The 23,873-nt window shown below is 48.4% G+C and overlaps 1 protein-coding gene across 10 annotated transcripts in view; it reads left to right on the top strand.

Annotated features, from left to right (window-relative positions):
- Nucleotides 1–21,715, top strand: part of TRAIP (TRAF interacting protein) — a 61,805-nt gene extending 40,090 nt beyond the window's left edge. For 3 of the 10 annotated variants that reach the window (XM_073352629.2, XM_078853749.1, XM_073352631.1), the window contains one exon: nucleotides 20,987–21,715. In XM_073352629.2, coding sequence (XP_073208730.1) covers nucleotides 20,987–21,019 — 33 coding nt within the window. In that variant the 3' untranslated portion in view covers nucleotides 21,020–21,715. Of the gene's footprint in view, nucleotides 1–8,427; nucleotides 10,049–10,777; nucleotides 14,565–20,986 lie in introns of those variants that run through there. The other 7 variants (XM_078853745.1, XM_078853746.1, XR_013636061.1 and 4 more) reach the window with 6 other exon arrangements.
- Nucleotides 21,716–23,873: the final 2,158 nt, after the last annotated feature.

A 23,873-nucleotide genomic window follows, 5' to 3' on the forward strand; every position in this document is an offset into this window, starting at 1 on the left:
GTCAAAAGCTTTGCTAAAGTCAAGCAACAACATGTCCACTGCTTTCCCCTCATCCGCAGAATCAGTTATCTCGCCATAGAAGGCAATTAGATTAGTCAGGCATGACTTGCCCTTGGTGAATCCATGCTGACTGTTCCTGATCACTTTCCTGTCCTCTAAGTGCTTCAGAATTGATTCCTTGAGGACCTGTTCCATGATTTTTCCAGGGACTGAGGTGAGGCTGACTGGCCTGTATTTCCCAGGATCCTCCTTCTTCCCTTTTTTAAAGATAGGCACTACATTAGCCTTTTTCCGGTCATCCAGGACCTCCCCCCGATCGCCATGAGTTTTCAGAGATAATGGCCAATGGCTCTGCAATCACATCCGCCAACTCCTTTAGCGCTCTCGGATGCAGCACATCTGGCCCCATGGACTTGTGCTCGTCCCGCTTTTCTAAATAGTCCCGAACCACTTCTTTCTTCAGAGGGCTGGCCTTGTTTGGGCCTGGCCTTACGTTTCCCCCAGGAGCCTCTGTTGGCACAGAATAAACAATGAATTTCCTCACCCTGCTGGCCTGTTCTGAGGCTTTGGCGTTTGTGGTGGTGACTGGTCCCTTGGGGGACAAACAACTCTAGCTTGGTTTCAGGAGCAGCGTAGACCTGAAGATGGAGGAAGGGGATCCAGTGTCTGTTAGCCTGTAGCATCCAGGGCTGCATTTCCAGGACAGGGATGGGCAATTTCCCCGTGCTGGGTGTTTCACCTCCAACTGTCCTTGTTAGTAGGGTGGCATGGCAATCCTCTCCCTAACCTAGAGTCTTTGGGCCAGAGCATGCCTGGTGCAAACCCCCCTGAAAGGAGGGGTCTGCCTCAGGCACAAATCTGGTTTTTAATCTGATAGCCAGGGGAGACACCTTGGCCAGTCACATTGACACCTCACACCCAGGCATGGCAGCTGGGGACTTAGCCTAGCCTAGCAGGAGACTCTGCTTTGGAAGGGATGAGGCCGGAATCCATGGCAGACCACCATTCTATGTTGCTGTCTTTGCCATCCCAGCAGATATCCGGCCTGCCGATTGTCCATAGAGCAAAACTGTATGTGATTTGTTGCTATACAGTGGGCGTGCGATCGGCACTGTACTGTTGGCATGCACAGGTTTGAGGAGGAGGTGGGTCTGTAATGAGGCAGCAGGAGGTGAGGGTTAGGGGTGATCTTAGCATTTCTAGCTCAGCAGCACCCGGAGCAGGTGGCCTTTCCCAGCTCGCCACTTCTGTAGGGCTTTATTTTCCAGAATCGAGAGAACGTCATGTCTCTGTACCAGGCTCTTAAAGAGGCAGGCACCTGTGTGACTTTCGGTATTCTCTGCAAACTTTGGTTTGGAACTTACATTTTTTAATCAATTTTTGTAAATGATATGGTGAGTTTACAAATGCTTCTCTGCAACAGATCCCTCCCTGCTGCTGCTTGGGTGTTAAATACAAAATACCAGCCCCATTACACTTACTGGGGAAGAAATATGATGGGGCTGCTGATTGCTAGGGGAGGGCTTTATTCCCCTTCATTGGCCTTAAGCTCAGTCTTTTGTCTCAGGTATCCAATGTGGTTCTGTTCCAGATCTTGCCCTGATTCAGTGGAGCCCTCTTTAAATGGTGCTGTTTATAATGAATTGGCCAGTGAGCATGGCTAGTTAGAGAGCTGGCTGGACAGATCCAATATTGGTACAGGCTTATCTGGAAACCAAAATGAATGGATTAAAGGCAGAGCAGTAACTCCACTGATTTCAGCATCAGCAGCGGTTTGTGTCAGCACCCAGCCCATGCAGTGTGGGCGGCCCGATTCCTGTATGTCCCTGAGAACGTGTGCCTTTATTAAATAAATGTGGTGTACACGATGGAGCCATCTGACTTGTAACCTGAGATGGCTGCTGCTGTCTCTTCTCAGTGAAGGTCTCGTTCCTTCCATTGCATTCAGGGAGCCAGGTTCCCACTGGGAAACAGAATTTGAAAGTAGCTGAGACACTCTTGCAGATTCCTCTGAGCCAGCAGGTGCAGGCCACTGATGGAGGCAGGGACCTGGATTTCGTGGGCCTCAGCTGTGAGCCAGTCCAAGTCCTGTGGGGCCTATTGAAGTATTGCAGCTGCTGTGCCCTAGTATCTTACACCCTGCTGTCTGTGGTGGTAGAGAAAGGGGAGCACCACAGTCCATAGAACACCAGCCACTGTTCCCAATGAATGCTGAGGTGGCCATTAGCTACACTAGAGGCAGGCATGGAGAAGAGCACTGGGCAGGGCATGAGTTGTGTTGGTTGCTCCATCTCCAGAGTGTGGGCAGGCACCCTTGAGTGGAGCTGGAGCTCTGCGTGGGGGGACTTTCCAGCATCTGCCCCTCCCACCTGCTGCTGCCAATGTGGAGTGGAGGCGATGGATCCCTTGGCAGTGGGGTGGCACAAGAGCATTGGACTTGAATCCTGGATGGCTCCCTAATTTCCCCTCCTTCCAGCAGCTCTGATCGATGGGAGCACTGGGGCAGTGAGGGGGAGATGACCAGTGGGGAAGTTTGGCTGAAGGGAGGGAGGGAAAGGGGTCACCTAGAAATGTGAGGAGGCCTGGGGCACATGGAGGTTAAATGCTGCAGGGTATCAAGGGGTGAACAAACCAGCTCTCTTTGGAGAAGGATGGGAGCTAGTCAGGTGCTGGGTAGCTGCTCTCTCTAGTCTGGCTATGGAGGAGGGTGAGCAGCTACTGGGAGCATGGGGATGGAGCCAGGGAGCAGGTCTGGGACAGGAGTTTGGCTACAGGGCGGGGGACCTGGTGGCAGAAGGCCCGGCGCTGAAGCTTTCTAGCCGGCACTGAGGCACTCACCCCGAAGTAGAAGGCGCCTGACAACCAGACATTCCAGGAATTGAAACTCTGCACCAGCTTGGAAATGGTCCTGAGGGGAGTCAGGATGCCCAGCTCCATCCCCTTTTCCTCAGGCAGCTCCTGAGGCTGGGAAGGAGGCCCTTGAAGGCTTGATAGACCTGGCCCTCACTCAGCACTGAATTACAGGTAGATTAAAGCCAGGTGAGGGCAGGTTAGCTTGACCATGTGTTGGTGCTACACAACAGTGGCATATCTAAGCAACATTAAGTCAAGTAGGTCGACCTACAGCCACCACAGTAATGAAATCAGTTGTTCATGTCCACACTACACTCGTTCTGTCGGTGGTGCACGTCCTCACCAGCAGCACTTGCACGGACTGAGGTGGGGCACTTTGGTTAGGTGTGCTAGAGAGGACAGATGATCCAGTGGTTTCATTAATAGCTTTTAAAGCCAAAAGGGACCATTGTTACCTACTCTGACCAGCAGAGCACAGGCCTAAGAACCTCACCCAGATTTCTCCATCAAACCCATGACATCTGTTTATGCTAGAGCAGCTCTTGGAAAGACATGCAGTCCTGACTTGGATTGGAGAATCCACCAGGCCTCTAGCTAAACTGCTTAAGATGCTACCCTGCTAGCGGGTAGATCTGGGGTCTACCCAGCTCTACACCAGTCTGCCTGTGTGGCCTTGGGCAAGTGACTTTAGTCTTTTTGTGTGTCAGCTTCCTATATGCATAATGAGACTACTTCAGCCCCCTGAGGTGTGCCAGGGCTCAAACTTCTGCTCTGTGGGGTGTGTCGAGGCTCACAGCTTCAGCCCTGCGCGTTTGAAAATATTTACCAGAGCTCTGCTCTGGCTGAATTTAAGCCCTGGCTGTGTGCATATATCTAGAAACAAAGAATGTAAGTCATATTTATAGGTGGGGGACTCTATCCTGGGAAGCAGTGACTCTGAAAAGGATTTTGGGGGTGGGAGGGGGTGGATAATCAGCTGAATGGGAACTATGTGATGCTGTGGCCAAAAGAGAGAATATGATCCTGGGATGTGTAAACAGATGAATCTTAAGTAGGAGTAGAGAGGTTATTTTACTGCTGTGTTTTGGCATTGGTGCAACCACTCCTGGAATCTTGTATCCAGTTCTGGTGTCTACAATTCAAGAAGAATGTTGATAGATTGAAGAGGGGTCAGCAAAGAGCCATGAGAAGCATTAAATGATTGGAAAATCTGCCTCTTAGATTGAGCTCCTTGAGTCTATTGCTATTTAACTTAACATAGAGACAGGGTGATTTGGTTAGTCTGAGCCTCTACATAGGGAACATATAGAATATTAAGGTTGGAAGGGACCTCAGGAGGTCATCTAGTCCCTGCCCCTGCTCAAAGCAGGACCAATCTGCAACTAAATAGAATCATAGACTTTAAGGTCAGAAGGGACCATCATGATTGCCAAGTCTGACCTACTGTACAACCCAGGCCACAGAATCTCACCCACTCTTGTAATAAACCGCTAACCTATGTCTGAGCTATTGAAGTCCTCAAAACATGGTTTAAAGACTTCAAGGTGCAGAGAATCCTCCAGCAAGTGACCCGTGCCCCACGCTGCAGAGGAAGGCAAAAGACCCCCAGGTCTTCTGCCAATCTGCCCTGGAGGAAAATTCCTTCCTGACCCCAAATATGGCAATCCGCTAAACCCTGAGCATGTGGGCAAGACTCACCAGCCAGACACCCAGGAAAAAATTCTCTGTAGTAACTCAGATCCCACCCCATCTAACATCCCATCACAGGCAATTGGGCATATTTACTGCTAATAGTCAAAGATCAATTTATTGCCAAAACTAGGCTATCCCATCATACCATCTCCTCCATAAACTTATCAAGCTTAGTCTTGAAGCCAGATATGTCTTTTGTCCCCACTGCTCCCCTTGGAAGGCTGTTCCAGAGCTTCAGTCCTCTGAGGGTTAGAAACCTTTGTCTAATTTCAAGTCTAAACTTCCCGACGGCCAGTTTATATCCATTTGTTCTTGTGTCCACATTGGTACTGAGCTTAAATTCTTCCTCTCCCTCCCTGGTATTTATCCGTCTCATATATTTATAGAGAGCAATCCTATCTCCCCTCAGCCTTCTTTTGGTTAGGCTAAACAAGCCAAGTTCTTTGAGTCTCCTTTCATAAGACAGGTTTTCCATTCCTCGGATCATCCTAGTAGCCCTTCTCTGTACCTGTTCCAGTTTGAATTAATCCTTCTTCAACATGGGAGACCAGAACTGCATACAGTATTCCAGATGAGGTCTCACCAGTGCCTTGTATAACTGTACTAACACCTCCTTATCTCTACTGGAAATACCTCGCCTGATGCATCCCAAGACTGCATTAGCTTTTTTCACGACCATATCACATTGGCGGCTCATAGTCATCCTGTGGTCAACCAATAATCCGAGGTCCTTCTCCTACTCTGTTACTTCCAAGCGATGCATCCCCAGCTTATAACAAAAATTATTAATTCCTAAATACATCACCTTGCACTTTTCATTATTAAATTTCATCCTATTACTATTACTCCAGTTTATAAGGTCATCCAGATCTTTCTGTATGATATCCCGGTCCTTCTCTGTATTGGCAATACCTCCCAGCTTTGTATCATCCACAAACTTTATTAGCGCACGCCCACTTTTTGTGCCAAGGTCAGTAATAAAAAGATTAAATAAGATTCATTCCAAAACTGATCCCTGAGGAACTCCACTAGTAACCTCCCTCTAGCCTGACAGTTCACTTTTCAGTGTGACCAGTTGTAATCTCCCCTTTAATCAGTTCCTTATCCACCTTTCAATTTTCATATTGATCCAATTTAGCTAATAATTCCCCCGGTGGAACCGTATCAAATGCCTTACTGAAATCAAGGTAAATTAGATCCACTGCGTTTCCTTTGTCTAAAAAATCTGTTACCTTCTCAAAGGACAGGTTTCAGAGTAACAGCCGTGTTAGTCTGTATTCGCAAAAAGAAAAGGAGTACTTGTGGCACCTTAGAGACTAACCAATTTATTTGAGCATAAGCTTTCGTGAGATACAGCTTATGCTCAGATAAATTGGTTAGTCTCTAAGGTGCCACAAGTACTCCTTTTCTTCTCAAAGGAGGAAATCAGGTTGGTTTGGCACGATCTATCTTTTGTAAAACCATGTTGTATTTTATCCCAATTACCATTGACCTCAATGTCCTAACTACTTTCTCCTTCAAAAATTTTTCCAAGACCTTGCATACTACAGATGTCAAACTAACAGGCCTGTAGTTACCTGGATCTTTTTTTTTTTCCTTTCTTAAAAATAGGAACTATGTTAGCAATTCTCCAGTCATACGGTACAACCCCTGAGTTTACAGATTCATTAAAAATTCTTGCTAATGGGCTTGCAATTTCATGTGCCAGTTCCTTTAATATTCTTGGATGAAGATTATCTGGGCCCCCTGATTTAGTCCCATTAAGCTGTTCGAGTTTGGCTTCTACCTTGGATGTGGTAATGTCTACCTCCATAGCTTTGTTCCCATTTGTCATCCTACCATTATCCCTAAGCTCCTCATTAGCCTCATTAAAGACCGAGGCAAAGTATTTGTTTAGATATTGGGCCATGCCAAGGTTATCCTTAACCTCCACTCCAAAATATGGCTATAGAACCTTTTACTATTGGTTTTAATTCCCTTTGCAAGGTTCAACTCTACATGGCTTTTGGCCTTTCTCACTTTATCACTACATGTTCTGGCCTCAATAAGGTAACTTTCCTTGCTGATCCCTCCCATCTTCCTCTCCTTGTAGGCTTTCTGCTTTTTCTTAATCGCCTCTCTGAGATGCTTGCTCATCTATCCTGTTCTATAACTCCTGCCTATGAATTTTTTCCCCTTTCTTGGGATGCAGGCTTCTGATAGTTTCTGCAACTTTGACTTGAAGTAATTCCAGGCCTCTTCCGCCTTTAGATTCACAAGTTCTTCAGTCCAATACACTTCCCTAACTAATTTCCTTAATTTTTGAAAGTTAGCCCTTTTGAAATCAAAAACCTTAGTCAGAGATCTATTTTTGTTCATCCTTCCATTTAGTTTGAACTGAGTTAGCGCATGATGGCATGTTGTTCCCTACAACCATTTCTTCTATGAGGTCCTTGCTACTCACTAAAACCAAATCTAAAATGGCATCCCCTCTTGTTGGTTCAGCAACTACTTTATGAAGGAATCCATCAGCTATCGCATCCAGGAAAATCTGAGCCCGCTTATTATTACTAGCACTTGTTCTATATCATCCCAGCCAGGGCTTTGTCAAGCCTGACCTTAAAAACCTCTCAGGAAGAAGATTCCACCACCTTCCTAGGTAACCCATTCCAGTGCTTCACCAACCTCCTCGTGAAAAAGTTTTTCCTAATATCCAACCTAAACCTTCCCCACTGCAACTTGAGACCATTACTCCTTGTTCTGTCATCTGTTACCACTGAGAACAGTCTAGATCAGTGCTTCTCAAGCTATCTGATGTGTGGGATCGGCAATTTTTTTTTCCAACATGCGCACAGACTGGTAGCCGATGGCTCGTGGACTGGCACCGGTCCACCAACCACCACTTTGAGTATCACTGGTCTAGATCCATCCTCTTTGGAACCCCCTTTCAAGTAGTTGAAAGCAGCTATTAAATCCCACCTCATTCTTCTCTTCTGCAGACTAAATAATCTCAGTTCCCTCAGCCTCTCCTCATAAGTCATGTGCTCCAGCCCCCTAATGATTTTTGTTGTCCTCCACTGGACTCTTCCAGTTTTTCCACATCCTTCTTGTAGTGTGGGGCCCAAAACTGGACACTACTCCAGATGAGGCCTCACCAATGCCGAATAGAGGGGAATGATCACATCCCTCGATCTGCTGGCAGTGCTCCTCCAAAAAGGGCACACTGTTGACTCATATCCAGCTTCTAGTCCACTGTAACCCTTAGGTCCTTTTCCACAGAATTGCTGCCTAGCCACTCGGTCCCTAGTCTGTAGCAGTGCCCATCTTGTTTGCCCATTTGCCTTTTTGATATTTTTATGTTCTTACTAATATGTGTGAAGAGAGACACTGTGTTACAGCTGCCCACAAGCAGAGGAAGGGGGGAGAGATAAGAGAGCAAAAGTGTTGCTGGGCAGAGTGGGAGTTTAATATACAATGTACACTTGAAGGACAGTCCTGCCTCAAACTCCTCTCCTGAAATAAGGTCAAGGAACCAGTCACAAAGGGCGAGGGGGGGGGAGTATAAGAAATACGAAAAGGCAAAAGGGTATGTCTACACTACAAAATAAGGTCAATTTTATAGAAGTCAATTTTCAGTCAATTGCGTATGTCCACACTAAGCGCATTAAGTTGGTGGAGTGCGTCCTCACTACCATAGCTAGCATAGACTTACAAAGCGGTGCACTGTGGGTAGCTACTCAACAGTTCCTGCAGTCTCCATCGCCCATTGGAATTCTGGGTTACGTTCCCAATGCCTGATGGGGCAAAAACATTGTTGCGGGTGGTTTGGGGTACATGATGTCAGTCGCCCCTCCCTCCGTGAAGGCAACTCAGACAATCGTTTTGCACCTTTTTTCCGTGCAGACGTCCTAGCACGGCAAGCATTGAGTCCACTCAGCTCACCCTCGCTGCTGTTGTGTCCTGGGTGCTGCTGTCAGCCAACAGTGCAGTAGGTCTGCTAACTGTCGTCGTCCATCGCTTCCGCTGCAACTCTGCTCTCCTGCAGCCCAGGGGATCTGTTCTGGTCCTCCTGGGTGCTCCTAACAGTCGTCGTCCACAGCTTCCGCTTCAACTCTGCTGTCCTGCAGACGCCATACCACGGCAAGCATGGAGCCCGCACAGATCGCCATCACCGCTACTGTTGTGAGCATTGTAAACACCTCGCACATTATCCTGGAGTATATGCAGAACCGGGCTAAGAGACACCAGCACGAGGAGGATTTTGATGAGAACATGGACACAGACATTTCTGAAAGCGTGGGCTGTGACAATTGGGACATCATGGCGGCAGTGGGGTTGGTTGAGACAGTGGAATGCTAAGTCTGGGCCAGGCAAACAAGCACAGACTGGTGGGTCCGCATAGAGTTGCAGGTATGGGATGATTCACAGTGGCTGCGAAACTTTTGCATGCGTATGGCCACTTTCCTGGAACTCTGTGAGTTACTTTCCCCCATGCTGAAGCACAGAAATACTGAGATGAGAGCTGCTCCGACAGTTGAGAAGCGAGTGGCAATAGCCCTGTGGAAACTTGCAATGCCTGACTGATACCGGTCAGTCGGGAATCAATTTGGAGTGGGCAAGACTACTGTGGGGACTGCTGTGATCCAAGTAGCCAATGCAGTCACTGACGTTCTGCTATCAAGGGTAGTGACTCTGGGAAATGTGCAGGTCATACAGGATGGCTTTGCTGCAATGGGGTTCCCTAACTGTCGTGGGGCGATAGATGGCATGCATATCCCCATCTTGGCACCAGACCACCTTGCCAACCAGTACATAAACGGCAAGGGGTACTTCTCAATGGTGCTGCAAACACTGGTGGATCACAAGGGACGTTTCACCGACATCAATGTGGGATTGCCGGGAAAGGTACATGATGCTTGCATATTTAGGAACTCCGGACTGTTCCTTCTTGCAACTTCTCGGACTTACTTCCCAGACCAGAAAATTACCATTGAGGAAGTTGAAATGCCAATATTTATCCTTGGGGACCCAGCCTACCCCTTGCTCCCATGGCTCATGAAGCTGTACACCGGCAGGCTGGACAGTAAGTAGTAAGAAGCAGTTCAACTATAGGCTGAGCAAGTGCAGAATGGTGGTAGAATGTGCCTTTGGATGTTTAAAAGATTGCTGACTAGGTCAGACCTCAGCGTAACCAACATTCCCATTGTTATTGCGGCTTGCTGTGTGCTCCATAATATCTGTGAGAGTAAGGGGGAGACGGTTATGGCGGGGTGGGAGGTTGAGGCAAATCACCTGGTGGCCGATTTTGAACAGACACCAGCGTGATTAGAAGAGCACAGCAAGGCATGCTGCGCATCAGAGAGGTTTTGAAAACCAGTTTCATGACTGGCCAGCCTATGGTTTGACTGTTGTGTGTGTTTCTCCTTGATGCAAACCCACCCACCTTGGTTGATCTTTAATTCCCTGTAACCAAACCACCCTTCCTCCCTCCCCCCTTTGAAATAAAGTAACTATTGTTTTGAAACCATGCATTATTTCTTTTATTAATTTAAAAAAAAAAGATAACTGACAAGGTAGCCCGGGTGGGGTGGGGGAGGAGGGAAGGACAAGGCTACATTGCCTTTTGTAGCCACACTACAAATCAAACTGTTTGAATGGCAACCTTCAGTTGCTTTGGCCATCCTCTGTAGTGGAGTGGCTGGGTGCCCGGAGCCTCCCTCCATGCATTCTTGGGCGTCTGGGTGAGGAGGATATGGAACTTGGGGAGGAGGTCAGCTGGTTATACAATGGATGCTGTGGAAGGTCTGTGCTCGTGTTGGCTTTCTTGCAGCTCCACCAGATGTTTCATCATGTCCGTTTGCTTCCCCCATTAGCCTCAGCATCGCCTCCTGCCTTTGCTCTTCGCGCTCAATTAATGCTTTCCTGGCCTCTAACACTGAATGCCTCCATGCATTAAGCTGCGCTCTATCAGTGCGGGAGGTCTGCATGAGCTCAGCAAACATGTCATCGCGAGTGCATGTTTTTCACCTTCTAATCTGTGATAACCTCAGGAAGGAGATGATAGGGGGAGCATAGAAAGGAGTTTGCATGGGAGTTAGCTTGGGGAGAGCCCACTGAGGCTTACATCTTGCCGGCTTCTCTGAGTAGTTACTACAACTCCTGAGGAAGCTCGTAGAAGGAAGGTGATATGGATGGGGGGTGTTCAGCTGTTGTGACCTGCACTGGATGTGCTATGATTGTCTTTCTTCCACAGGACAGAAGCGACTTTGTCTGTAAAAAAAAGTGCAAACTGTTCTCCATATTGGAAGAGAAGGTTCAAGGTCTAGAGCAACAGGTATCGACCCTGTGTTGCATAAGAGAAACTGAAGATTTCCTGGACAGACGTCAGGATATGCTTCTACGGGCACAAGGTTCTGAAGATTCAGAGCAGGCTACACACCGGGGACAGGAGGCCGGTGAAGAAATTTGGCATCATGTGACCTCCAGAAGAAGAAAGGGGAACGTCCATGTACCAGCAATGCAGATACAGGTAAGTAACAGTTTTCATGTTCTCTCCACAGGTACCAATGCGGAGAGTGGACCACATGATATGTCTGAGGGAAGGGAGCAGAAGGAGACTCCGCCAGTTGGAAGGCATGAGATGCACTGTCCTAGGGTTGGGGGTTCCATGACCACCGCTCCCAAGAGAAGGAGGCGGGTGGTGGTGATCGGGGACTCTCTGCTCAGGGGGACTGAGTCATCTATCTGCTGCCCCGACTGGGAAAACCAAGAAGTCTGCTGCTTGCCAGGGGCTAGGATTTGCGATGTGACGGAGAGACTGCCGAGACTCATCAAGCCCTCGGATCGCTACCCCTTCCTGCTTCTCCACATGGGCACCAATGATACTGCCAAGAATGACCTTGAGCGGATCACTGCAGACTACATGTTTCTGGAAAGAAGGATAAAGGAGTTTGAGGCGCAAGTGGTGTTCTCGTCCTTTCTCCCCATGGAAGTCAACGAATGGCTACGCAGGTGGTGTCGGAGAGAAGGCTTTGGATACTTTGACCATGGGATGGTGTTCCAAGAAGGAGGAATGCTAGGCAGAGACGGATTCCACCTAACGAAGAGAAGGAAGAACATCTTCACAAGCAGCCTGGCTAACCTAATGAGGAGGGCTTTAAACTAGGTTCACCGGGGGAAGACGACCAAAGCCCTGAGGGAAGTGGGATACCGGGAGGGAGCAGGAGCGTGTGAGATGGGAGGGCTCCTGCCTCATACTGAGAAAGAGGAGCCATCAGCGTTTTATCTCAAGTGCCTATACACAAATGCACAAAGCCTGGGAAACGAGCAGGGAGAACTGGAAGTCCTGGCAAAGTCAAGGAATTATGATGTGATTGGAATAACCGAGACTTGGTGGGATAACTCACATGACTGGAGTACTGTCATGGATGGATATAAGCTGTTCAGGAAGGACAGGCAGGGCAGAAAAGGTGGGGGAGTTGCACTGTGTGTAAGAGAGCAGTATGACTGCTCAGAGGTCCGGTATGAAACTGCAGAAAAACCTGAGAGTCTCTGGATTAAGTTTAGAAATGTGAGCACCAAGGGTGATGTCATGGTGGGAGTCTGCTATAGACCACCGGACCAGGGGGATGAGGTGGACGAGGCTTTCTTCCGGCAACTCGCAGAAGCTACTAGATTGCACGCCCTGGTTCTCATGGGAGACTTCAATCACCCTGATATCTGCTGGGAGAGCAATACAGCGGTGCACAGACAATCCAGGAAGCTTTTGGAAAGTGTAGGGAACAATTTCCTGGTGCAAGTGCTGGAGGAACCAACTCGGGGCAGAGTTCTTCTTGACCTGCTGCTCACAAACCGGGGAGAATTAGTAGGGGAAGCAAAAGTGGATGGGAACCTGGGAGGCAGTGACCATGAGATGGTCGAGTTCAGGATCCTGACACAAGGAAGAAAGGAAAGCAGCAGAATACGGACCCTGGACTTCAGAAAAGCAGACTTTGACTTCCTCAGGGAACTGATGGGCAAGATCCTCTGGGAGAATAACATGAGGGGGAAAGGAGTCCAGGAGAGCTGGCTGTATTTTAAAGAATCATTATTGAGGTTACAGGGACAAACCATCCCAATGTGTAGAAAGAATAGTAAATATGGCAGGCGACCAGCTTGGCTTAACAGTGAAATCCTTGCTGATCTTAAACACAAAAAAGAAGCGTACAAGAAGTGGAAGATTGGACAAATGACCAGGGATGAGTATAAAAATATTGCTCTGGCATGCAGGAGTGAAATCAGGAAGGCCAAATCACATCTGGAGTTGCAGCTAGCAAGAGATGTCAAGAGTAACAAGAAGGGTTTCTTCACGTATGTTATCAACAAGAAGAAAGTCAAGGAAAGTGTGGGCCCCTTACTGAATGAGGGAGGCAACCTAGTGACAGAGGAGGTGGAAAAAGCTTAATGTACTCAATACTTTCTTTGCCTCTGTCTTCACGAACAAGGTCAGCTCCCAGACTACTGCACTGGGCAGCACAGCATGGGGAGGAGGTGACCAGCCTTCTGTGGAGAAAGAAGTGGTTCGGGACTATTCAGAAAATCTGGACGTGCACAAGTCCATGGGGCCGGATGCGCTGCATCCGAGAGTGCTAAAGGAGTTGGCGGATGTGATTGCAGAACCATTGGCCGTTATCTTTGAAAACTCGTGACTATCCGGGGAAGTCCTGGACGACTGGAAAAAGGCTAATGTAGTGCCCATCTTTAAAAAATGGAAGGAGGAGGATCCTGGGAACTACAGGCCAGTCAGCCTCATCTCAGTCCCCGGAAAAATCATGGAGCAGGTCCTCAAGGAATCAATTCTGAAGCACTTACACGAGAGGAAAGTGATCAGGAACAGTCAGCATGGATTCACGAAGGGCAAGTCATGCCTGATTAATCTAATTGCCTTCTATGACGAGATAACTTGTTCTGTGGATGAAGGGAAAGCAGTGGACGTGTTGTTGCTTGACTTTAGCAAGGCTTTTGACACTGTCTCCCACAGTATTCTTGTCAGCAAGTTAAAGAAGCATGGGCTGGATGAATGCACTATAAGGTGGGTAGAAAGTTGGCTAGATTGTCGGGCTCAACGGGTAGTGATAAATGGCTCCATGTCTAGTTGGCGGTCAGTATCAAGCGGAGTGTCCCAAGGGTCAGTCCTGGGGCTAGTTTTGTTCAATATCTTCATAAATGATCTGGAGGATGGTGTGGATTGCACCCTCAGCAAGTTTGCAGATGACACTAAATTGGGAGGAGTGGTAGATACGCTGGAGGGTAGGGATAGGATACAGAGGGACCTAGACAAATTGGAGGATTGGGCCAAAAGAAATCTGATGAGGTTCAACAAGGACAAGTGCAGAGTCCTGCACTTAGGACAGAAGAATCCAATGCACTGCTACTGACTAGGGACCAAATGGCTAGGCGGCACTTCTGCAGAAAAGGACCTAGGGGTTTCAGTGGACAAGAAGCTGGATATGAGTCAACAGTGTGCCCTTGTTGCCAAGAAGGCAAATGGCATTTTGGGATGTATAAGTAGGGGCATTGCCAGCAGATCGAGGGATGTGATCATTCCCCTGTATTCGACATTGGTGAGGCCTTATCTGGAGTACTGTGTCCAGTTTCGGGCCGCACACTACAAGAAAGATGTGGAAAAATTGGAGAGAGTCCAGCGGAGGGCAACAAAAATGATTAGGGGACTGGAACACATGACTTATGAGGAGAGGCTGAGGGAACTGGGATTGTTTAGTCTACAGAAGAGAAGAATGAGGGGGGATTTGATAGCTGCTTTCAGCTACCTGAAAGGTGGTTCCAAAGAGGATGGATCTAGACTATTCTCAGTGGTAGCGGATGACAGGACAAGGAGTAATGGTCTCAAGTTGCAGTGGGCGAGATTTAGGTTGGATATTAGGAAAGACTTTTTCACTAGGAGGGTGGTGAAACACTGGAATGCGTTACCTAGGGAGGTGGTGGAATCTCCTTCCTTAGAAGTTTTTAAGGTCAGGCTTGACAAAGCCCTGGCTCGGATGATTTAATTGCGGATCGGTCCTGCTTTGAGCAGGGAGTTGGACTAGATGACCTCCTGAGTCCCTTCCAACCCTGATATTCTATGATTTGCAGCTGGGGCGGAGATAAAAAGGGAGAGTAAAATTTAAGATGTATGTCTGAGAACAAAAGGGAGACTCTCTCTTTCACAGTGAAGTAATTCACAGAAGACAGCACACGTGCTTTAGGTACCAGGTTGCATTTTGCCTTTTATGTTGAGCACCTGCCAGTATGGTGACACATCATAAACGGCTGGGCAACTGAATTCGGTTTCCCGGCAGCCATGGTAAGTCTTTTGGTATGTGGGGCTGGTTTCTTACGCCTTCATAACATGTGGGAATGGTTTCAAACTGCAGTGCCATCCTTTTCCCATAGCAAGCAATCATCCCATACCCGCAACATTATGCGGTCCCCCTAGTCTGTACTTGTTTGCTGGGCCCAGAATCAGCGTTCCACTCTATCAACCAGCCCCACTGCTGCCATGATGTCCCAATTGCCACAGCCTATGCTTTCAGGAACGTCTGTGTCCATGTCCTCATCACAATCCTCTTTGTGCTGGCATCTCTTAGCTTGGTTCTGCACATACTCCAGGATAATGTGCAAGGTATTTACAATGCTCACAACTGCAGCAGTGAGTAGAGCGGGCTCCATGCTTGCTGTGGTATGGCGTCTGCACGGGTAACCCAGGAAGAAAGGAGTGAAACGGTTGTCTGCCATTGTTTTCAAGAAGGGAGAGAAGGGGCGACTGACATGTACCCCAAACCACCCTCAAAAATGTTTTTGCCCCATCAAGCATTGGGAACTTCAACCAGAATTCCAATGGGCAGCGGGAACTGTGGGATGGCTACCCACGGTGCACCGCTCCATAAGTCAATGCTAGCCACAGTATTGAGGACACACTCCGCTGATGTAATGTGCTTTGTGGGGACATACACAACTGACTGTATAAAATCGATTTCCAAAAATTGACTTCTATAAAACCAACCTAATTTCGTAGTATAGACATACCCTGAGAAAAACAACCTAATCTGGAATTAAAGTGAACAGAATTTTATTGGAAGTCAAAACTGGGCCTGAGCTTGTCTCTATAATTTCACCCAAATAGTAACGGCCCCTGCTCTTTCACTAGGGAAACGGTCTCAGGAAAAGCCTGCTTCTTTTGGCTTTTCATTGTATTTATGCTATGACATCTTCCTTTGGCCAATTGCAGGAGCACACGGAGCAGACACTGACCCGTGGGTTGCAGAAGGAAGGGGGTAAAAGGTGCACAGATTTTTGTCTAAAGGTGTCATTATTAATCATTGATTTGGACTGCAGGAGTGCAAGGAGCCCCACTTACAGAGCAGGACCCCACTGTGCTAGGCACTGTCCAAACACAGAACAAAAGAGATGGGCTCTCTTCCAAGGAGTATTAAGCACAAGAATCAGGTTGTTCTAAGCCTGCTCCCACTGGCCTCCTTGGGTGTAGGAGCAGACCATTTGTGCACAGGGTGTTAAGTGCTTTTTCTTCAACCCTCCCCTGGTTGTTGTTACGCAGACAGAATGCAGAACAGAAGTCTGAAGTGTGGGCAATGCAATGTTTGTTGGGGTTAATTCAAGGAAGCATAGTGTTGCAGGTCTGGGACGATTCCCAGTGGCTGCAAAACTTTCGCATGCATAAGGGCACTTTCATGGAACTTTGTGACTTGCTTTCACCTGCCCTGAGGTGCAAGAATACTAAAATGAGAGCAGCCCTCACAGTTGAGAAGCGAGTGGCAATAGCCCTGTGGAAGCTTGCAACGCGAGACCTCTACCGGTCAGTCGGGAATCAATTTGGAGTGGGCAAAGCTACTGTGGGGGCTGCTGTGATACAAGTAGCCAATGCAAACAAAGATCTGCTGATATCAAGGGTAGTGACCCTGGGAAGTGCGCAGGTCATAGTGGATGGCTTTGCTGCAATGGGATTCCCTAACTGTGGTGGGGCCATAGACGGAACCCATATCACTATCTTGGCACCGGAGCACCAAGCCAGCGAGTACATAAACCACAAGGGGTACTTTTCAATAGTGCTGCAAGCTCTGGTGGATCACAAGGGACGTTTCACCAACATCAACGTGGGATGGCCGGGAAAGGTACATGACGCTCGCATCTTCAGGAACTCTGGTCTGTTTCAAAAGCTGCAGGAAGGGACTTTATTCCCAGTATAGAAAATAACCATTGGGGATGTTGAAATGCCTATAGTTATCCTTGGGGACCCAGCCTACCCCTTAATGCCATGGCTCATGAAGCCGTACACAGGCAGCCTGGACAGTAGTCAGGAGCTGTTCAACTACAGGCTGAGCAAGTGCAGAATGGTGGTAGAATGTGCATTTGGATGTTTAAAAGCGTGTTGATGCAGTTTATTGACTTGGTTAGACCTCAGCAAAACCAGTATTCCTACTGTTATTACTGCTTGCTGTGCGCTCCACAATATCTGTGAGTAAGGGGGAGACGTTTATGGCGGGGTGGGAGGTTGAGGCAAATCGCCTGGCCGCTGCTTACGTGCAGCCAGACACCAGGGCAGTTAGAAGAGCACAGGAGGGCGCAGTGCGCATCAGAGAAGCTTTGAAAACCAGTTTCATGACTGGCCAGGCTACGGTGTGAAAGTTCTCTTTGTGTCTCCTTGATGGAAACCCCCCGTCCCTTGGTTCACTCTACTTCCCTGTAAGCTAAGCACCCTCCCCTCCTCCCTTCAATCACCGCTTGCAGAGGCAATAAAGTCATTGTTGCTTCACATTCATGCATTCTTTATTAACTCATCACTCAAATAGGGGGATAACTGCCAAGGTAGCCCAGGAGGGGTGGTGGAGGAGGGAAGGACAAGGACACACAGCACTTTAAAAGTTTAAAACTTATTGAATGCCAGCCTTCTGTTGCTTGAGCAATCCTCTGGGGTGGAGTGGCTGGAGGCCCCCCCACCGTGTTCTTGGGCATCTGGGTGAGGACGCTGTGGAACTTGGGGAGGAGGGCGGTTGCTTACACAGGGGCTGTATCATAGAATATCAGGGTTGGAAGGGACCTCAGGAGGTCATCTAGTCCAACCCCCTGCTCAAAGCAGGACCAATCCCCAATTAAATCATCCCAGCCAGGGCTTTATCAAGCCTGACCTTAAAAACTTCTAAGGAAGGAGATTCTACCACCTTCCTAGGTAACGCATTCCAGTGTTTCATCACCCTCCTAGTGAAAAAGTTTTTCCTAATATCCAACCTAAACTTCCCCCACTGCAACTTGAGACCGCTGTAGCGGCCGTCTGTGCTCCTGCTGCCTTTCCTGCAGTTCAACCATATGCTGGAGCATATTAGTTTGATCCTCCAGCAGCTTCAGCATTGAATCCTGCCTCCTCTCATTATGCTGCCGCCACCTTTCAGCTTCAGTCCTCTCTTTGGCCCACTTACTCTCTTCAGCCCCCAGCACCTCTCCCGGTCATTTTCTGACATTGTCTGCCTCCACACATTCATCTGTGCTCTGTCAGTGTGGGAGGACAGCATGAGCTCAAGAGAATATTTCATCGTGAGTGCATTTTTTTCACCTTCTAATCTTCACTAGCATCTGGGAAGGAGAAGATCCTGTGATCCTTGAAACACATACAGCTGGTGGAGAGGGAAAAAAAGGGACAGTGGTATTTAAAAAGACACATTTTATAGAACAATGGGTATACTCTTTCACGGTAAACCTTGCTGTTAACATTGCATACATAGCACGTGCTTTCATTACAAAGGTCGCATTTTGCCTCTCCCTACCACGTGGCTAGCCCCTCACCCCTCCCCGTGGCTAACAGCGGGGAACATTTCTGTTCAGCCACATGCAAACAGCCCAGCAGGAATGGGCACCTCTGAATGTCCCCTTAAGAAAAGCACCCTATTTCAACCAGGTGACCATGAATGATATCACTCCCCCGAGGATAACACAGAGAGATAAAGAATGGATGTTGTTTGAATGCCAGCAAACATACACTGCAATGCTTTGTTCTACAATGATTCCCGAGTACGTGCTACTGGCCTGGAGTGGTAAAGTGTCCTACCATGGTGGACGGAATAAGGCTACCCTCCCCAGAAACCTTTTGCAAAGGCTTTAGGAGGACATCCAGGAGAGCTTTATGGAGATGTCCCTGGAGGATTTCCGTTTCATCCCCAGACACGTTAACAGACTTTTCAAGTAGCTGTACTGGCTGCAAGTGCCAGGGCAAATTAATCATTAAACAGGCTTGCTTTGAAACCATGTAGACTATTTAAAAAGGTACATTCACCAGAGGTCCCTTCTCCACCTGGCGGGTCCGGGAGTCAGCCTTGGGTGGGTTTTGGGAGTACTGGCTCCAGGTCCAGGGTGAGAAACAGGTCCTGGCTGTCCAGAAAACTGGTTTCTCCGCTTGCTTGCTGTGAGCTGTCTACAACCTCCTCCTCATCATCATCTTCCTCGTCCCCAAAACCTGCTTCCGTGTTTGAAGGAGTCAAACAACACGGTTGGGGTAGTGGTGGCTGAACCCCCTAAAATGGCATGCAGCTCATCATAGAAGCGGCATGTTTGGGGCTCTGACCCGGAGCGGCCATTTGCCTCTCTGGTTTTCTGGTAGGCTTGCCTCAGCTCCTTAAGTTTCACGCAGCACTGCTTCAGGTCTCTGTTATGGCCTCTGTCCTTCATGCCCTGGGAGATTTTGACAAATGTTTTGGCATTTTAAAAACTGGAACGGAGTTCTGATAGCACAGATTCCTCTCCCCATACAGCGATCAGATCCTGTACCTCCCGTTCAGTCCATGCTGGAGCTCTTTTGCGATTCTGGGACTCCATCATGGTCACCTCTGCTGATGAGCTCTGCACTCACCTGCAGCTTGCCACGCTGGCCAAACAGGAAATTGAAATTCAAAAGTTCACGGGCCTTTTCCTGTCTACCTGGCCAGTGCATCTGAGTTGAGAGCGCTGTCCAGAGCGGTCACAAGGGAGCACTCTGGGATGGCTCCCAGAGGCCAATGCCATCTAATTGCATCCACAATACCCCAAATTCAACCCGGCAAGGCCGATTTCAGCGCTAATCCCCTTGTTGAGGGTGGAGTAAAGAAATTGATTTTAAGATCCCTTTAAGTCGAAAAAAGGGCTTTGTCGTGTGGATGGGTGCAGGATTAAATTCGACCTCAACTCCTATTGTAGACCAGGGCTAAGAGTCCTCCTTTTACAACAAACCTGGACCTATTAGAAGAGCTGAAAGGTGGTGGGTTGCTCCGTGCCGCCGTCCAAGCTCTCTGGAGGCTTTCATCTGCTTCCTGCTCTGTCTGAAACTGCTCCCTTGATGCTGGAGACATTAGTTCCTCACTGGGTTGTGGACTTGGGCTATGTCCCACTGGAAGCGATAAAGGTGATGGGGGGTGTCTCCGACAATTGTGAACTGCTTTCTGCTGATGCACTAGGTTATATTTGAAGCTCCAGTTGAGCTTCTTGTGCTGGTTTAGCTGCTGTTGCAGGCGCTGTGGCGCCCTTTGGTGCTGACTACCCTGACTCTGGTGGGGTTGCAAGCATAGGCTCTGACAGCTCCACCAGTTCCGATCCTTGGGCTGGGTCCCAGGAACTGGATCTACAACTGCTGCCATAGACTTTGGTCTGGGGTCTGGTTCCACCACCTCTGGCTGGGTCCCTGTAGGAGGCTCAGGAATAGAGTTAGGTGTGGAGGCCTATTTAGCCTGGCTGTGGGTGACCATCCCCACCCTTTTTGTTAGCCTCACATGGTTGGCTAAGTCTTCTCCCAGCAACCTGGGAATGGGATAATCGTCATAGACTTCAAAAGTCCATATTCCTGAGCAGTCCTTGTACTGGACAGGCAACTTGGCTGTAGGCAAGTTAAAAGAGTTGACCTTAAAAGGTTGCACCATCACTTGGGCCTCTGGGTTGATAAATTTGGGGTCCACCAGGAATCAGACACCTGTGCTCCAATGTCTCTCCACGCAGTTATCTTCCTCCCACCCACACTCACAGTTTCCCTTTGCTCTGGGGGTATTTGCGAGGCATCTGGGCCTGAAGGCTCTCTTTGGGACCCCGGGGTGATAAACTGCAGTTGGTTGGTGCTCTTGGGGCAGTTGGCCTTCACATGCTCCAGCTCATTACATTTAAACCATCGCCCAACTGACTGTGGGCTGGGGTGAGGTGGGTGATTGGAGAGTTGGGTGGTGGGTCGAGAGGGCATCTGGGGTCTCCTTGGCTGTGTGGAGGGTTCCTACTTGTGAGGTGGGGCCTTGGGCTGACTCCAATGGTAGGGTGTCATCTCAGGTTGCCCCTTCTGGTATCCGCACGAACTGCTAACTAGCTTTCTTCTCCGCCACCTCCACCCATTTGGCTCCGATTTCCTCTGCCTCGGTTGTAGTTTTGGGCTTCCCATCTAGTATGTACCTTTCCATTTCCTCAGGAACACCCTCTAAGAATTGCTCCACTTGCATGAGGAGAGACAGATCTTCCAGAGACTTAACGCTTGCTCCTGATATCCAGGCATCCCAATTTTTCACAATGTGGTAGGTGTGTCGGGAAAATGCCACATCTGGTTTCCACTTATAAACTTATAAAGAATGTATTTAGTGTTACTGGTCTCTTGGGTCAACTGGTCACTAGTTGTAGCAGTTACTCATTGTGATGTTATCTGATTAAAACATGACCATGTAGATCATTGTTGCAACTACTATTATATGTTTGCAATAAATTTTATACAAAATGTGGCCTGTAAGATATCATAAATATAAAGGGAAGGGTAAACACCTTTAAAAGCCCTCCTGGCCAGAGGAAAAACCCTTTCACCTGTAAAGGGTTAAGAAGCTAGGATAACCTCGCTGGCACCTGACCAAAATGACCAATGAGACAAGATACTTTCAAAGCTGGAGGGGGGGAGAAACAAAGGCTCTCTCTGTCTGTGTGATGCTTTTGCTGGGGACAGAACAGGAATGGAGTCTTAGAACTTAGTAAGTAATCTAGGTAGATATGCATTAGATTCTGTTTGTTTAAATGGCTGAGAAAATAAGCTGTGCTGAATGGATTTGATATTCCTGTTTTTGTGTCTTTTTGTAACTTAAGGTTTTGCCTAGAGGGATTCTCTGTGTTTTGAATCTAATTACCCTGTAAGGTATTTACCATCCTGATTTTACAGAGCTGATTCTTTTACTTTTTCTTCTATTAAAATTCTTCTTTTAAGAACCTGATTCCTTTTTCATTGTTCTTAAGATCCAAGGGTTTGGTTCTGTGTTCACCTATGCAAATTGGTGAGGATTTTTATCAAACCTTCCCCAGAAAAGGGTGTAGCCAGCACAGAGTGCCTGAGGCAAGCAACAGCTGGGTTCGTTGCCCGGTGTGTGTCACGCCAATGACCACAACGGGGTGGAGAAGCAGAGAGATTTATTTGGAGCGCCAAATAGGGCGCAGGGAGACTGAGCTGTCTCAAATCCTGCGGCAGTGCAACAGATTCCAGTATACATTTTATACCTTTGCCTACTTCACTACACAAGCTTATGCAACCAATTACCTGTTGCCCCATACAATACCGTAGCCAATCAGCTAAAGCAGCCAGTTGTGTTTTTCCTCAGTAGCATTGCTCAAGCCTTGCCTTATTTGGTCCTATTTGTTACTGGTTTTTGCTAAACATTTCTGCCTTATCTATCTGTTTCTCAGGCCGAAGGTGGCCTTGGCTGGCGAGCCGTGTGCAAACCTGTCTGTTTGTGTGCTAGCTTCCTCAGAGTTATGCATGATCACAGAGGGTTCAAGGAGCAAAGGGGCCTTGGTTTATCCGGGCCTAAAGTAGGAGGGCTTCCTCGACACTCGTGGTCTTCCACCCTCCCGAGTTACCTAGTGTAGTGCCTAGTGTCACCAACAACTCCCTCCTTTGAGAATACTCAACAAGCTTGCAACTGAGTCTTCTCATATTTCCCTGGACAATAAGTGATTCCCAGTTTGAGCGCACGGGTCAGGGCTACTAGCTCAGCCAGCTGGGCAGAGGTCCCGGTGGGCAACCTCTAGGCCTCTATGGTATCATGGAGGGTCACGACAGCATAACCCACCCTCCTTTGCCCCTCCATGACAATGCTGCTACCATCAGTGTACCACTCATAATCTGCATTTGGGAGTGGCTGATCCTTTAAATCCTGGTTTCTGGCGTACTGGGCATCTATGATCTCTAAACAGTCATGTTCCTGTTCCTCTGTTTCTGGCAAGAGGGTGGCTGGGTTAAGGGAGGGGCAAGACGCCAGGGTGACCTCGGGGTTCTCTAACAGCTTAGCCTGATACCGAGCAATCCGAGCCTGGGTGAGCCAGAGCCCACCCTTTGTGTCTCGCAGGGCTTGGACCATATAGGGAGTATAGATTTGCATAACCGTTCCCGAAGTTAGCTTCTCAGCTTCCTCAAGTACTAGGGCAGTAGCTGCGACCGCCCGTAAACATGCTGGCCAACCCTTTGCAACCTAATCCAGTTGCTTAGAAAAATAAGCCACGGGACGTTTCCAGGTCCCCAACAACTGGGTTAGCACTCCCAGAGCCACCCCTTTTCGTTCATGTATATACAATTGAAATGGCTTCCATCAGCTGGAGCTTCCATCAGCTTCCTTTTTAGGATTTGAAATGCCTTGTTGGCTTCTGGGGACCAGTGAAAGGGGTTGTGGTCCGTTCCCTTGACACAGTCATATAACGGTTTAGCCCATAGTCCAAACTCTGGGATCCAGATCCTGCAAAAGCCTGCCACACTTAGAAAAGCTCTGAGCCATTTGCGAGTGCTTGGGGTAGGGACTTGACAGATAGCTTCCTTTCTTTCGCTTGAAAGCTGACGCTCCCCTTGCCTTAGCTGTAACCTGATTCCACTCCACCTCAGACAACAGAGTTCTCAGGAGGATATTACAGTCGTCCCAGTCCGGCTTGTGACTACTGAGGCACCCCTCAAAGACTGAAATAAACCAGCTTGGGTTTGTGGAGAATTCCCCAGCCTGTGTTTTAAAAGCTGCTAGGTCTATTGGATTGAATGGCACATGGGTGTAAATTTGCATGGTGGTGGCCTGGCATCCGTCCGCCCCTGGGCGAGCCACAACAGTCCCAGTAAGCAAAGGATAGAGTCCCACTGAGGGGGCAATCTCTGTAACCCGAGGCGTCCTACCCTTATAAGGTGGGTTGTGGGGGCCGAAGGGGACACCGAATCTGCCGTTACAACATTTGGGGGGTTCAGGGGGCTAACATTAGCTACTACCGGTCCTATTGGAGTCAAATTACAGCTCTGTAGAATGTCTGTTCTATCTCTTAAAGCCATAAACGCTTGTGCATACAGATGT

This window comes from Lepidochelys kempii, chromosome 7, assembly GCF_965140285.1.
Source record: "Lepidochelys kempii isolate rLepKem1 chromosome 7, rLepKem1.hap1, whole genome shotgun sequence".
Lineage (NCBI taxonomy): Eukaryota > Metazoa > Chordata > Testudines > Cheloniidae > Lepidochelys > Lepidochelys kempii.